Source organism: Sciurus carolinensis, chromosome 14 (genome assembly GCF_902686445.1).
Source record: "Sciurus carolinensis chromosome 14, mSciCar1.2, whole genome shotgun sequence".
Classification (NCBI taxonomy): Eukaryota; Metazoa; Chordata; class Mammalia; order Rodentia; family Sciuridae; genus Sciurus; species Sciurus carolinensis.
Genome location: NC_062226.1, coordinates 36,461,354 through 36,475,945, shown reverse-complemented (window position 1 = coordinate 36,475,945; position 14,592 = coordinate 36,461,354). Strand labels below are relative to the sequence as shown.

The window sequence follows — 14,592 nt, the reverse complement described above, 5'->3', positions numbered from 1 at the left end:
AGACCCAGATCCCTGGTCTAAATCAAGTCTCCTATAAATGCTGCTAGTGTAATAACATCTTTCAGCAAAAACATTTGGAGGTGACCGATATGTCCAATGTCTTCATGGTATTTTTTATGGATGGGGATTGAACCCAGCGCCTGGCACATGCTAGAAAAGTATTTTACCTTTTTTTTTTTTTTTAACTTGGAGACAGGATCCTCTTGCTAGGTTGCCAAGACTAGCCTCAAACCTGCAATCTTCTCTCAGCCTCCTGAGTGACTGGGATTACAGGTGTGCTCCACCAAGCCCAGCATGTCCAATGTCTTTATTGTGGTGATAGTTTCATAGGTATATACATAAGTCAAAGCTTATCAAATTGTATACTTTAAAAAATATTTCAACAAAGCTATTTAAAAAAAGGTAAGCTTTTCTTGGTAAAATTTTTCTTCTGTTCCCTGACTGGATCCCATTCTTTTCTCTGTTTGGGGTTAGATAAAGAATTATTATTATCCCAAACATTCATATGAAGCTCACATCCAAAGCAGGCTTGCAAGGTCTGGGTGATACATTAGTAAGCAGAGTCCTAAGGCTTCCTGGTCTATTATTGTAGCTCCTTTTAGCACAGGAGATTGTGTCTGGAACTTAGAGGTTTATGCTAAAATGACCCTTATTAGGAAAACATCAGAAAGAGCAGCATCTACAAAAATGGGCACAGGGAAAGGTGAATTTAAAAGAGACAAACAGCAAAACACTTTCTGCCAAGGTCACCTGCAATAAAATACTAAATTTGCTATTTAAGAAATGCTCATCTAAAAGAGAACTTGATTCCACTAAGGAGTTCTTGAGTCTCAGCCATGTCCACTTCTGGGAGATCTAGTGGATCCTTCGAGTTGTATAGTCCAGAACCATGCTGGCAGCACCAAGCAGGGCAGGGTCAACTAAATCTGAAACCACCACATCCACATCCTGCACCGAGGACAAGGCTTGCTGGCGAATGACGTCCTTGACAATGTGGATATAGTGACTGGCCAGTACTCCAGAGAGGATCACAAGGGAAGGATTCATGGTGTGGAGGATGTTCACAACCCCAAGACCAAGAGCTGTTCCAGCTATAAGAAAACAAAAGTAAGTTTTGGAGAGCTAAATTAAAAACACCAAGGAAGAAGGCCGGAAAGAGCCAGTGGCCAGTAATGGTAGAGTATATTCATACTAAGTAGTGGGGGAGCAATATTTTAATAGCTGTTCATGAGTTGTTCCTTTTTTAAGAGATGGGGATCTTGTTATGTGGCTCACGCTGGCTCTGAACTCCTGAGCTCAACTGATCCTCCTGCCTCCACCTCCTGAGGAGGAGGAGCTGGAACTATAGGTGTGTGCCATGATTTACTCTTTTTTTTTTGAGACAGAGTCTCACTAAGTTACAGAGGCTGACCTTGAACTTGCAGTCATCCTGTCTCAACTCCTGAGTCTCTAGGTTTACAGGCAGGTGCCCCTGTGCCCTGCTAATGATTTATTTATTTATTTATTTATTTTTATTTTTGGATACCAGAGATTGAAGTCAGGGGCACTCGACCACTGAGCCCCATCCCCAGCCCTATTTTGTATTTTATTTAGAGACAGGGTCGCACTTGGTTGCTTAGCACTTTGCTGATGCTGAGGCTGGCTTTGAACTGGTGATCCTCCTGTCTCAGCCTCCTGAGCTGCTGGGATTACATGCTTGTGCCACTGCGCCCAGCATGATTTATTCTTAATGTGAGAAAACTACCATATGATATCTTGAAGTGAAAAATGTGTCTCAAAAAAAGCAGGGTGTAAAACTGCATACACTATAGAATATAATCGCAACTATGTAAAAAATAAACAGAAAAGGAATAGAAAGACTTGAAAGAAATAATAATAGTTGGTATCTCTGGTAAAATTCTGAAGTGATACTTTTTCTTACTGCTCTCTTATATTTCTCTATCCTATAAAGTAGTATTTTCAAAATCGTAAAGCCAAACACCTGTTAATGAAAGTACTGCTGGCAAATACTTTTAATAAACTTCCTTTTTTTTTTTTTTTTTTTCCTTTTTTCTCAGAAGATAGGAAAAATACCTCTGAACAGAATGCAGAGTACTGGTTCCCTGACAGAAACTGAGGGGTCTCAGCCAGAGCCATGGGGTCTGAGGCCCCTCCCTGTGGCTTGGCTGCCTGGAGCCATGGGCTTACCTGTTCTTAAGATGCTCTGGGCCTTCGCATTGCCAAGTTTTGCAGCTTGGATGAGGTGGAGCGCACCCACGGCTTCGTCTTTCGGCACTGACATCCCTTCCACCAAGAGCAGGTCCTCTGAACCAAGTGAGGACAAGCAGTCATTAATGAGCTGTGGGCAGCCCTGGGGAGAGGCCAAGCTTATGCACCCGAGTGAGGTGCTTTCTGTTCACAGCTGCAGGGCTAAAGATGAAGCTCAGTAGTACAGCACTTGCCTAGCACGCACGAGGCCCTGAGTTCCATCCCCAGCCCCACGTACACATCATGCAAAACTTTTATTATTCACAAACATCCCTATGTATTGCCCCCAAAGCCTTTGCTGCACTCTTGCTACTGGGCTGTACATAATCCATAACTTCCATAGCTGGAAAATACTCAAGTGTGATCACAGTCTTCTAGCGCTCTGGCTCCCCTGCTTCCCACTTCTAGTACTGGAGTCTTTGAAGTGTTCTGTCCTCCAAAATGACCAGATTCCTCAGTTCGGCTCCATCTTCATCTACCCCAGATACAGTGCTACACTACTGCCAGAAGGGGGGTGTTCTATGGCAGCAAGGCACAGTGACTGCAGAACAGACAGGCCTGGGTGCATTTCCAGCTCTGCCACTACTAGCTGCACAGACCTATGTCATTTCATCACTACTCATTTCTTTTTTCTAGAAGACTAGGGTAGCAATACCTAGGGTCATTTCAGAGATCAAATGAGATAACAGATATAAAGTACTTAACAGTGCTGGCTAGAGTAAATGCTAAATAAGCATTTACTAAATAAGGATTTCTGTTACTTATGGTCCTTGTCTTTCTGTCAGTTACCAGCCCAGATCAATCTGCAGCCTAATCTATTATTCTAGGGCTCTGAAGGAAGAAAAATCCCCAACCATGCACACTGCTACCTAGATATCAACTGATACTCTCCTGTCTTTCCTGGGCCTCGCAATTACCAGTTCTCTCTCCCTCATTGTTCTTCTATTCCTTCACCAATAGATTTCCACACTCTTAACCTCTCCAATGAAAGATGCTACCAGGCAGGATTCCTGAACTGATCTGCCTCCACCTACAAATCAATCAGTGTTTGCACATTTTTGCTCTCGCCCTCTACCTGGCTTTGCAACTCATTTTTCCTTCAGGGACTACTGCAGGAACTCGACACCTGTTCTCTCTGCATTCCTAACCTTCACTTCCATTCCTGCGGTTTCTGTCCCACCAGCACATGCTCATAAATCGGTTCAAAAGCAAAAAGATACTAACCATCATGTAGCTTTTTGGCTTCCCTCATTTTATGTATAAAGTATGGATATATATGCAGTACATAAACAATACATCTGTGGTGTGAAAGGTTCACAGGGGAAGAGTTATTAGGGGGAAATCATTTAAATGTAGAGGCTCTCTAGGGAGGTGAAAACGAAACCAGCAATCAAACATGAACACCATTTTAAGGGCATCAAATGATGTGTGTGTGGCCAGAGTTCTCATTCTACATTCTAAGCAGCGCTTAACATTACTGACGACACCCTCTCTCAGACACTTTTTGTTTCTGGGAAGTTTTCCCTTTGCTGGCTTTCCCCCCACCACTCTCCCTGCCCCTCAAGTGCTGATGCTTCTCAGCATTCCATCCTTGACTCTGGGGTGCCTCACTCCCTGCTCTCGTTCACAGGCTTAACTACCATCTCCACAGTGATGATTTCCAGACCCTCTTCCTAGCCTAGTCGTCCTCCTGAGTCAGAGACCCCAGTGTTCAGCCGTTAGCAGTGTTCCTAAGCATTTCCACCTGGATGTCCCACAGGCACCCAACCATCATCTTCTGCCCATGAGAAATAAAGTCCAGTGGTCCATTTTCAGAATATAATATTCAGCCTTACTAGGATCCAATTGTAGGCATTTTAGCTATAGCCCTTCCCTTTGCCTGTCCCAATTTTAAAATCAGCTAATCATTAGATTGTAACACCAGCTCCTCCAGCCAGGACAGAGGGAGCGCTGTTGGGGTAGCAGGTGGACCGCCCGCCTGGTGTGCCTGCTCGCCTGATTCCCTCTGGAGGCACATCCTTCTGCAGAAGAATAACGTTATGCCTTGCTGACTCACTTCTGAGCACGTTTGATTTTTTTGGTGTCACCTCAGTATTTCTAACAGGCCTACACCAAGTCTTATATTCCCAACCCTGAGCTGTCCAATCAGAAAACTGAAAGTCACTCCAGAACCATCCCACTTAAAGCCATCTTCCAATCAACTACCAAGTTAGTAGTTTAGTAAAGAATCTTTAAAATTCAGATCTGAGCTTTTCTCCTGCTACACTATGCTCGGTCTTGCCCTTTATGCATCCACACCACTGTTTTCATGCCTAGAGGAGCTCCCCTGGCCACCACGCTTGCCTGGTTAACTCCCTGGATCTGTGGTTCAACTCCCAGGAAGGCACCTGGCACTCCCTCCCTGTGCGGAGAGTGAGGAGGCACCTGCAGCGTCCTGCTTACCTGCATTGGTGTTCCTTGGCCATCATGCTCAGTGGCTTTGGCACAGTATGTAATAATGCCACTAAGTGAATCTCTCCATCCTGACTTGCATAACATGTCTAGAAACAGCTTTAATTCAAAGAGGTCTCAGTTCAGAAACTGTAAGGTCTTCATTTATTGCTTAATTAAAATGTTTAGTAAGTACCTGCCCTGTGCTAATGGCTGAGAAACCAAAACTGAAAGAAACTGTCCCTGATGTCTTGGACCTCTAGGCCCCTACTCACCTCTACCCCTGGAGAGGAAGAGAGTTACTCTGGGTCGGGGCCAAGCTCAGAGGAGCATCAGGAGGGAGCCCTGCTCTTTCTCTAGGGAGTGGAAAGGTTAGAAGTCCTGACTCTCTGGATACCTGTCTACTCTTTGGTTACTTAATCCCAAGGAGAAAGGTACCAACCATCATGCAATTTTTTGGCTTCCCGCTGCAAGGCCATTCCAGAAGCATATGCTTCAATGCACCCATGGCTTCCACAGGAACAGTCAGGCCCATCCAGAGACACAACAAGGTGGCCAAGTTCTGCAGCACAGAAGGAGCTTCCATGGATCAACTCATGCTGATGGATGATCCCACCACCAATTCCTGCATTGAGACAAAAAAATATGATGTGCCCACAACCAGACTTCTACCATGAACCCCTCAATTGACCTGATTTCTAAAAAGGAACCTCCAAACTGCTTGCCCCACGCTGTCCACTTCCAGCTCGAAGAAGTCAGATCGGTCATCACCCCTTTTCCCTACAGCAGTAAAGGAGTTCCTAGTATTAGAGGGGTAAATGAAGTCAGAATTGGGAACAGGCAGTTAGTGTAGAAACAGATCAGTCAAATCAAGAAAATGAAGTCCATGAAAATCATCTGCCTTTGGAAGCCTAGAAGTAGAATGAACTTTTTACATCTCAACTGCAAAACCAACCCCAGTCACCTAGGCAGGAAAGAGAGAGAAGGTTTCAAAAAGAACTGGAGAGCAAAATTTTTTATTTTTTATAAAAAAAAGAAATGTGGAAATGTAAGGAATCTGGCCTCCCAACCACCCGTTAATCTGCTTTATGCCGCCTCTCCCGTTAACAGGAACCTGGCCTCCCAACCCACCTGTCAATCTGCACTACGCCCGCCTCTCCCGTTACAGGAATTTCCGGCTTACGTTGCCGTAATCTTCCTGCCTCCCACATTAAGTTCTAATATGTCATTGGCATCAGTCAGTCTGTAATAATTCTCCTCCGCGATTGGTTCCTCCCAGCCCGCGAAATTCCGATAACTGAGGAGAAACCCTGTGCCATTTTCTTCTTTTCCTTTCCCCTTTCCCCGAGTGGGTGCGATTTGTCCGCATAAAATAAAGTTCATCATGTGGGGAAAAAAAAGAAAAAACTATGATGTGGCAATGCCTCAGCTGTTTAGCAGTTTTCAAATGTGAGATTCTATATAATGCCTGTTTTTCTAAACTGTTGATACTTAGTAAGCACCAAAACTTTATTTGGCAGCATTTTGAAAGGAAATATTTTTAGCAGATCTTTGGATACCTGTGTCCCATCGCGTAGTTCACTGTGGTTTCAAACAGCAGAGAGTTCTGGGCGCCTGGCTCACCAAGCGTTGAGGGCTTATCCCCTCAAGCACACGCTGCCTGTCTGTGTGCAATGGCTTCTCCCACGCCCCCGTAAGAGCCCAGTCAGCTGTGAAGCACAGTTCCTTCGCCGGGTCAGACAGAAGCCAGCAACTACAAGGGAACAATTCTGGACTCTGTAGACTTTTTCAGGTTCTGGGAGATTTCAACCCCCACTGGCCCTGAGGCCATTCTGATGCTTCCTTTAATGGCTTTCCTCGTCTGCTTCACTTTTCCCACTCCCTCCTGCTTCTCAGGTTCAGCTCCTAAAGAAAATACCCGCATGGTCCTCAGGCTCTGCTTCTCCTCCTACCCCCAGTACTTGGAAGGGAACCCAGGGCTGCTCTGCCACTCAGATACACCCAAGTCCTTATATTTTTATTTTTTGGTACCAGGGATTGAACTCAGGGGCACTTGACCACTGAGCCACATCCCCAGCCCTCTTTTGTATTTTATTTAGAGACAGGGTCTCACTGAGTTGCTTAGCACCTTGCCATTGCTGAGGCTGGCTTTGAACTCAGGATCCTCCTGCCTCAGCCTCCCAAGCTGTTGGGATTACAGGCATGTGCCACCACACCCAGCCTTACTATTATTATTTTTTTCTTTTCTTCACTTATTTCTGACTCTTTCTTTTTAAAAAATTCATTCTTATTACTTATACATGACTGGCCTTATTATTTTTTGAGACAGGGTTTTTGCTAAATTGCTGAGGCTGGCCTCAAACTTGCAATCCTCCAGCCCTAGCCTCCTGAGTGCTGTGCCACTGCACCCAACTCAGGCTTTTGCTTAAGGGAAAGCCAAGATAAAACAATCTAAAATATACCACACACCACCTGCTTCCTGAAGGAGAGAACATGAAATATGATTTTGTCTCTTCTTGACAATGCTATAACTAAAAATCCAATTCAAATGTTTTGAATATAAACAATTATCTTCTTAATGAGTTTAGGAATTACTAAGGAATAAAGGGGATCTTAGCTTAGTAAGTTCTGTTTTTAAGAGCTGTCCTCCTATCTGGCACCCTCACCCCTCTGATTTGCAGCGTATTAATGGTATCCAAGTTATCTAAAACCACATCTGAGAAAAGGGAAGAAGTATATAAGCCAAAGTGTGAGCTCAAAGGGGCAGTAGTATAGTGGAGAGTTTGAGCACACACCGGTGTTAAGATTAGGCATGTTCTAACCCCAAACCTAACTACTTACTAGATCTGTTTCCTCATTTAAAAATAAAATTGTCTACCTCAAATATATATGATAAAAATAAAATTAAAAAAAAGAGGAAAACCAAATTAGGATGTCAATGAAAATGACAAGGGTAGGGCACTCCAAAAATCCATCCTACCACTTAAGCAATGAATAAAGTGGCAAGAATGTCAGAATCAACTTGTTTTACAACTCCAGAAACTTAACCAAAAGTTTACAACATGGAAGGAAAGAAGGAAAACAGCTAATCTCAGTAAGTCTGATTTTTAATTTAACTTACCCTGGTCCCATTATCCACTCCCTCCTTTGGAAGTGACCTTGAACATTCCCAGTTCTGGCATATAGATACCAATTCCTCAGGAAGCAGAATCAACTTGTTCTCAAAAAACTGTGGTGGTTTTGACTTATCTGGTAGTTCCCTGGAGGACCAGTTCCAAGAGTTTCCTTATCTCTCACCTAACTGGGAACTATTCCAGTGCTGAGGGCAGTTGTACACGGGTGTCAGTAAAAAGCATTTAAAGGCAAAATGTATTAGTCTCTGGTGCCTAGAACAAAGCAGCTGAGACATTTAATAGACAAAAAGACCAGGAGCAAAAGCTGAAGAACGAGAAGTTTTGGGGAATAAGAACTCTGACGAGGTCTGAGAAGTTCCTAGAAATTTAGAAGGCCACAGGCATGCCTAGTGCTGGACAAATGTCCAGAAAAAACTTGGGAGAGCCTTAAGCTCTCACCTGTGGTTCACCTTCAGGATCTACTCAAGCTGGAAGTTGAAGGCTAAGGCAGAGATGTGTCCCCACACACATTCTAACTCCCCACTTCCTCTTCTTACCTGTGCCTGTGATAAGCGTAACAAAGTTTTCCAGTCCCTTTCCTTGGCCAAATTTCCTTTCTGCCATGGCAGCACAATTGCCATCATTGTCTACCCACACGGGGAGATGCAAAGTGTCAGACAAGGGGGTTCTGAGATCCACGGAGTTCCATTCTTGTATCAGTTTGGTTGAATGCAGCACAATGCCTTCCTGAGGATTTACACGACCACCTGTGGAAATGCCTGAGCTCCACCACAAACACAAGGAAAAGAATTCCGATGAGCAATCTTAAGAAGCATGCCAACTTTCTTAGCTCAGAACACAAAGTAGGGCTGGCGATGCAGCTTATTGGTACAACTGCTTGCCAAGGCCCAGGGTTTAACCCCCAGCACTACAAAAACCCACCACCACCACCACCCCACACACACACGTTAATAGACTCGAGATCTCAACACAAACATTGCCAAGGACTACAAGGAAATACCAGACAGTTCTGAACTAAATCTATAGCTCCCCATAGATTTATAGAAACATCAGTGCTTCTCCCATAATGCTTATCTGCTGCATCCCAGGAAGTCACCATGCTTCAGGCCTACAAACAGGACCAGAGCCATCTACACACAAGGCAGACCATGACACGATGTTCAGTCAAACATCAGAACTTAGTAGACTGTACATTAAGATGAGTATTTCTTGGATCTGTAATTTATAATCTTACCTACTCCCAAAATCCTGCAGTTCAGTTTTACAGCTTCTGCTGCAGCTTCCACACACATCTGTAGGATTAAATTAATCCTCTCTTCATAGGTTTTGGGATTGAACTGAGTATACTTCTTAACTATTTCACCCTACAAAAGAAAAAACAGTAAGATCTACCTCACTAGTCTTAGCTAAGGCACATACTATCAATCAGACAATGCTACAGCACAGGCGTTGCGCACTTGGATGACTGGGGACAGAGCCCTCTCTGGCTCCAGACAGCCCTGGAATAAGTCCAAGTAGTTTCTTGGGACTCCATCTTGATGTAGAGTTGTTGATATACAGTTGTTGCAGCAACAAATCCACAGTCAATGAAATGGGTCCCTTTCTTAAGCTTAAGGTGAATGTTGGCTAATCTGAATCTCATTCATTAAAAGGTCATATTTTACTCTTTTCAACTGACAAATTTTTTTTGTTTAAATACTAAGGCAACTAAATAGTTATCCTATTTAAATTTTAACCATCCCCTGCCACTGAAGCCAATCCTGTTTACTAAGATAAATTTCCATGCTGAGCACATTGTTTAAATTACTGTGCTTTTTGATATGTTTTAACATTAAACAGGGTTAATCCCTCTTAATTATTCCTATTTTCATATTTTTTCCAAAAATATTTTGGAAATATTTCTTTTCTTTTTTTTTTTTTTTTTTTTTTTGTGGTGCTGGGGATTGAACCCATGGCCTTAAGCTTGCGAGGCAGGCTCTACCAACTGAGCTGTATCCCCAGCCCATCACTTGTGTATTTTTATCATTTTCTTTTGGTACTGGGAATGAACCGAAGACCTTCAGCATGCTAAGTAATTGGTAAGGAAATATTTTAGTCAGTGATATATTATTGCACTAAGAAAAAAAGGTGTAAACAACCTTAATTTGCATAGAGGCGACTAAAGAGAATGTAAGACAAGTGATGAGAGGCTCAGTAATGTCAAGGAAGTAAAAATTATAAAAGCAGGATGTGGGCTGGTCTGTGTAACCCACCTGGGTTAATTAATTGCTGCTTTTGGAAGTTAGGCTCCTGCTTCCTATAATGGAAGGCAGACAGAAGGCCTATCTTTAGGTGTTTGTTGGAACAAACAGGAATTTCTACACAGCCTTTAATTTGCCCCAGTGCACACTTTAATGGGTATTGGGGTCATGCCCAAAGAAGAGATCCTTGAGCTCTTAGAAACGATATTAGTGTTTTGTTCAAGTCTTGATCCCAGCTCTTTTTGAGACAGGGACTCTTGCTCAGACTTGTGATCCTCCTGCCTCTGCCTCCAGAGTAGCTAGGATTACAGGTGGGGTCCTGCCACACCTAGCTCACTTGTGTATTAGCTTCACAATAATGCTAAACTTTTTTTAAAAAACCCTGTGATTCATGATAATTTTATTCAACTTTTAAAATCCCATTGGAATATTGACTAGAACTATGTTAAATTTATAATCCAATTTGGGAATTGCTGACATTTTAAAAATATTCAGCACTTTCACCAAGGACACTTTTTTAGGGCTTTATAGAAAGTTTTACAGTTTTCTTCATGTATATCACAGTTTTCTGGTTTTGATTATTCTTCAGGAGTTGTTTTGAATAGAGTCTCCTTTTCTCTTTAAATTCTATTGTTACTAAGGGATCTTTACATATCGATACAAGGGTGAAAACTATTACTAACAATAGTCATTAAAAATTAACCTAGGGGGATGGAAATGGGAAAGACAGTAGAATGAATTGAACACAACTTTCCTATGTTCATAGATGAATACATAGATGAATCCCACATCATGCACAACCACAGAAATGGGAAGTTATACTCCACGTACATGTGACATGTCAAAACACACTGTCATGTATAACTAGAAAGATCAAATTAAAATTTTTTAAAAAATCAACCTAGAGGAGTATTTCTCAGCCTCACTGTGCATCAGAATCTACTCTTAACAGCCACATCAATGTTCATAGCTGCTCAATTCACAATAGCCAAATTATGGAACCAACCTAGATGCCCTTCAGATGATGAATGGATAAAGAAACTGTGGTATATATATACAATGGAATATTACTCAGCCATAAATAATAATAAAATTATGGCATTTGCAGGCAAATGGATGAAATTGGAGAATATCATGCTAAGTGAGATAAGCCAATCTCAAAAAAACCAAAGGACGAATGATCTCGCTGATAAGCGGATTATGATACATAATGGGGGGGCGGGAGGGAGGTAAGAATGGAGGAAGGAGGGACTGTATAGAGGGAAAAGAGGGGTGGGAGGGGTGGGGGGAAGGAAAAAAATAACAGAATGAATCAAACACCATTACCCTATATAAATGTATGATTACACAAATGGTATGCCTTTACTTCATGTACAGAGCAACAAGATGCACCCCATTTGTTTACAATAAAAATTTTAAAAAATAAAATAAATAAATAAATACTGATAGGCCCACCCATCCCCAGAGATTCCAATTTAATTAGTCTGGGGCAGGACTTAGGCATCTGTTTACTTAAAGCTTCCAGATAATGCTAATATACAGGGGAGTTGACAAACACTACCTAAAGGAAAACTCAAATCTTTGTCTAAAATTTCACTTAGATAGAATGTTATTGATACTTACATATTTTTCATAATATGCAACCATGTTACTTGATTGTCTTATTTAACCTTACAAGCTAGTTGATTTCTTCATATTGTCTAGACAATATTTTTTATTCTGTCCACAATCTCTGTTTTTGCTGTTCCTTATTTTAGTCTCTCCATAATTTTCAGAATTATGTTAAATAATGTCGCAAAAAAATATTTTTTTTTTCTGGATTTCAACAGGAATGCCTCTAGAATTTCACAAAGGATGCTGGCCATTGATAAGAAAGAAATCCTTTTCAGGTTAAGAAAATATTGTTCTATTAACTCTTTTGAAAGTACTCATGGGGATGGGGGTGTAGCTCAGTGATAGAGCACTTGCCTAACATGGGCAAGGCCCTGGGTCTGATCCCTGGTCCTGCAAAAAAAACCCCTAAGAGAGGCCTTTTGGTTTCTCTTAGGAAAAGTATGTTTTGCTTTGCTTTTCTGTATTTGATTAATGATATTAACAAGCTTCCTGTATCTTTGTTTTTAAAATCTTTGCTATTTCTCATGCACTCCTGAAATTTTATATCTACAATATTTCAAAGGTTTTTCCTCATCAAGTCTTTACAAGAGCATTTTACCATAGCTTGTTACTTTTAGGAAGACGCTCTCAGCCTGTCAATGCTATGGTACTGGTCTAGTTAATAAAGATGTACTCTATTCAATAAAGAATATACTTATAAAAATTAAAAATGGAGAATGCTTGCATCTGACAGTACCCGAGAGAAGAAGCAACTTCTTTCACCTTGCGCAGGTGCAAGTGCTCTCAGCTGGTTGGAGATGGTGATCAGCATACTTCACACTCCACTCCTTGTGACTAAACATAGACTTTCAAGTCTCCTGAGTGACAGAAGCCCTCTCTGATGCCTAAAGATGTCTGTCTCCCCATTGCTGATCAAATCTAACCATGGATTCCCTGAGAATTTACTTCTTTGAAATGTTAATAGTTGATAAACCAGACAAACATTGTAATAGATCCAAAACCAATAATATAGGCAAATGATCACACACTCTCTTGTATATGTCTATCCTATCTTCCAACAGTACATTTTAAGACTCAATTTCAAAATTATGAGCTGAACAGTAAGCTTACCTTCATGCTAACTATTGCAACTCGGAGATTTGTTCCACCAAGATCAACAGCCAAGGCACTTAGAGTTTCAAGAATATGGTCAATATCTTGAGAAATATTCTCCTTCACAGGTGGAAAGCAGAATTTCTTTTGTAGTGGCTCTTGAAGGTCAATTGATTTGAGAAACTTCAAAATCCTCGGAACAGCATTTCCATCTCCATATATCTTTGAACTGCAATATCCAAAACAATTAAATTAACTATACATTAAGAGATGTTGAGGGTGGGTTTTAATGAATTCTAAAAGTTTAGGTTAAAATAGTTTGTGCTCCTTCTGTTTAATAACCTGTCTGGGTGGTACATAAACACAATGGAGTATTACTCAGCCATAAAGAAGAATGAAATTATGGCATTTGGCAGTAAATAGATGGAAATGGAGGCTATCATGCTAAGTGAAATAAGCCAATGCCAAAAAACAAAGGTGAAATGTTCTCTCTAATATGCTGATGCCGACTCACAATGGGGGTTGGAGGAAGTGAAGGTTCACCGAATTGGACAGGGGAGATGGGGGAAAGGAAGGGGAGATGAGAATTGGAAAGACAGTAGAACCAGTCGGATATAACTTTCGTATGTTCATATATGAATAGTGTAACTCCACATCTTGTACAACCACAAGAATGGGAAGTTATACTCCATATATGTATAATATGTAAAAATACATTCTACTATCATGTATAAGTAAAAAAAAAATTTTTTTTAATAAAATAATATGTCTAGGCTGGGAGTGTAGCTCAGAGGAACAGTGCTTGCCTAGCATGCTTGAGGTCCTGGGTTTGAAACCCCAGCATTACAAAATATAATTTATAAATACATAAAACAAAATAAAATAACATCTCTGCAATACGTGTGTACACGTGTTTATTTCAAAGCATCACATACATGATAAATGATTTATAATGTTATATGTCAATTAAAAAATTAAAAATCATAATTATACAGAAATAAATAAAATAAAATGACATCTGGATCTCTTCAGCAACAGAGTAAGTACCTGCATTTTTTTTTGCTTTTTTTTTTAGAAGTTTTAGCTTTACCTTTCTGAGAAAATTCATCAATTTGAAATAGAAAGGAGGACAACCAAAATTAATCGAAATGCTGAACTAGAATATTTTTAAAGAAAATTTGTCACACTATTTTCTAATACTTCCAGAAAGTCAAATCAGGTTAAAATAGTATTTCCTAGCCAAAGTACTATATAATTAACTGAGACAAGTTAAAAAAATAAATTTCTACATTGGAGCCCCTGGGAGAGCACCTAAGGGGTGTGACACTTGCCATCCTTGTCTCGCCAGCAGCTAGGGAGCTCTGCGCATCAGAAGAAAAGCTGTTAAGAGGACTAAACACTGGTCCACTGCAGCTTTAAAGTGGTGCCTGAAATATTTCCCCTTTTAAATCACCTTTTAAAAGAGGTCGTATACTCACCAAGGGTACTGTTTACCAAACTGAAGGTGCAGTGCTTGCAATATTTTGTCTTGAGTATCAGCATCCCGGACATGAAGGACATTCTCCCCTAGGTAAATCATGACACATTATAATGGTTTGGATGTGGAATCTCTAAAGAATAAAGAAGTTAGCAGTGTGCTGTATTCATAATTTAGTCCTAAAACTCAGAGGACTGCAGAGCTTGCAAGATTTCCACATATCAAACACTGAAGAGCACTAGAGTTCTTTATTCCCAAAGAGAATAAATCATGGTTTTGTTTGTTAATTGCACTAAACAGGGTGGATTAATCCAGAATCCACGTACAACTTGCCTAGTCATCTGTCAAGTCCACTCTC

At 41.0% G+C, this 14,592-nt stretch overlaps 1 protein-coding gene across 1 annotated transcript in view; it reads right to left on the bottom strand.

The window, feature by feature from the left end:
• Window positions 1-120: 120 nt before the first annotated feature.
• The window catches only part of Gne (glucosamine (UDP-N-acetyl)-2-epimerase/N-acetylmannosamine kinase), a 53,683-nt gene continuing 39,211 nt past the window's right edge, over window positions 121-14,592 (bottom strand). Inside the window, 7 exon segments of the mRNA XM_047524204.1 lie at window positions 121-1,091; window positions 2,188-2,304; window positions 5,120-5,302; window positions 8,348-8,569; window positions 9,046-9,175; window positions 12,776-12,986; window positions 14,236-14,323. Coding sequence (XP_047380160.1) covers window positions 856-1,091; window positions 2,188-2,304; window positions 5,120-5,302; window positions 8,348-8,569; window positions 9,046-9,175; window positions 12,776-12,986; window positions 14,236-14,323 — 1,187 coding nt within the window. The 3' untranslated portion in view covers window positions 121-855.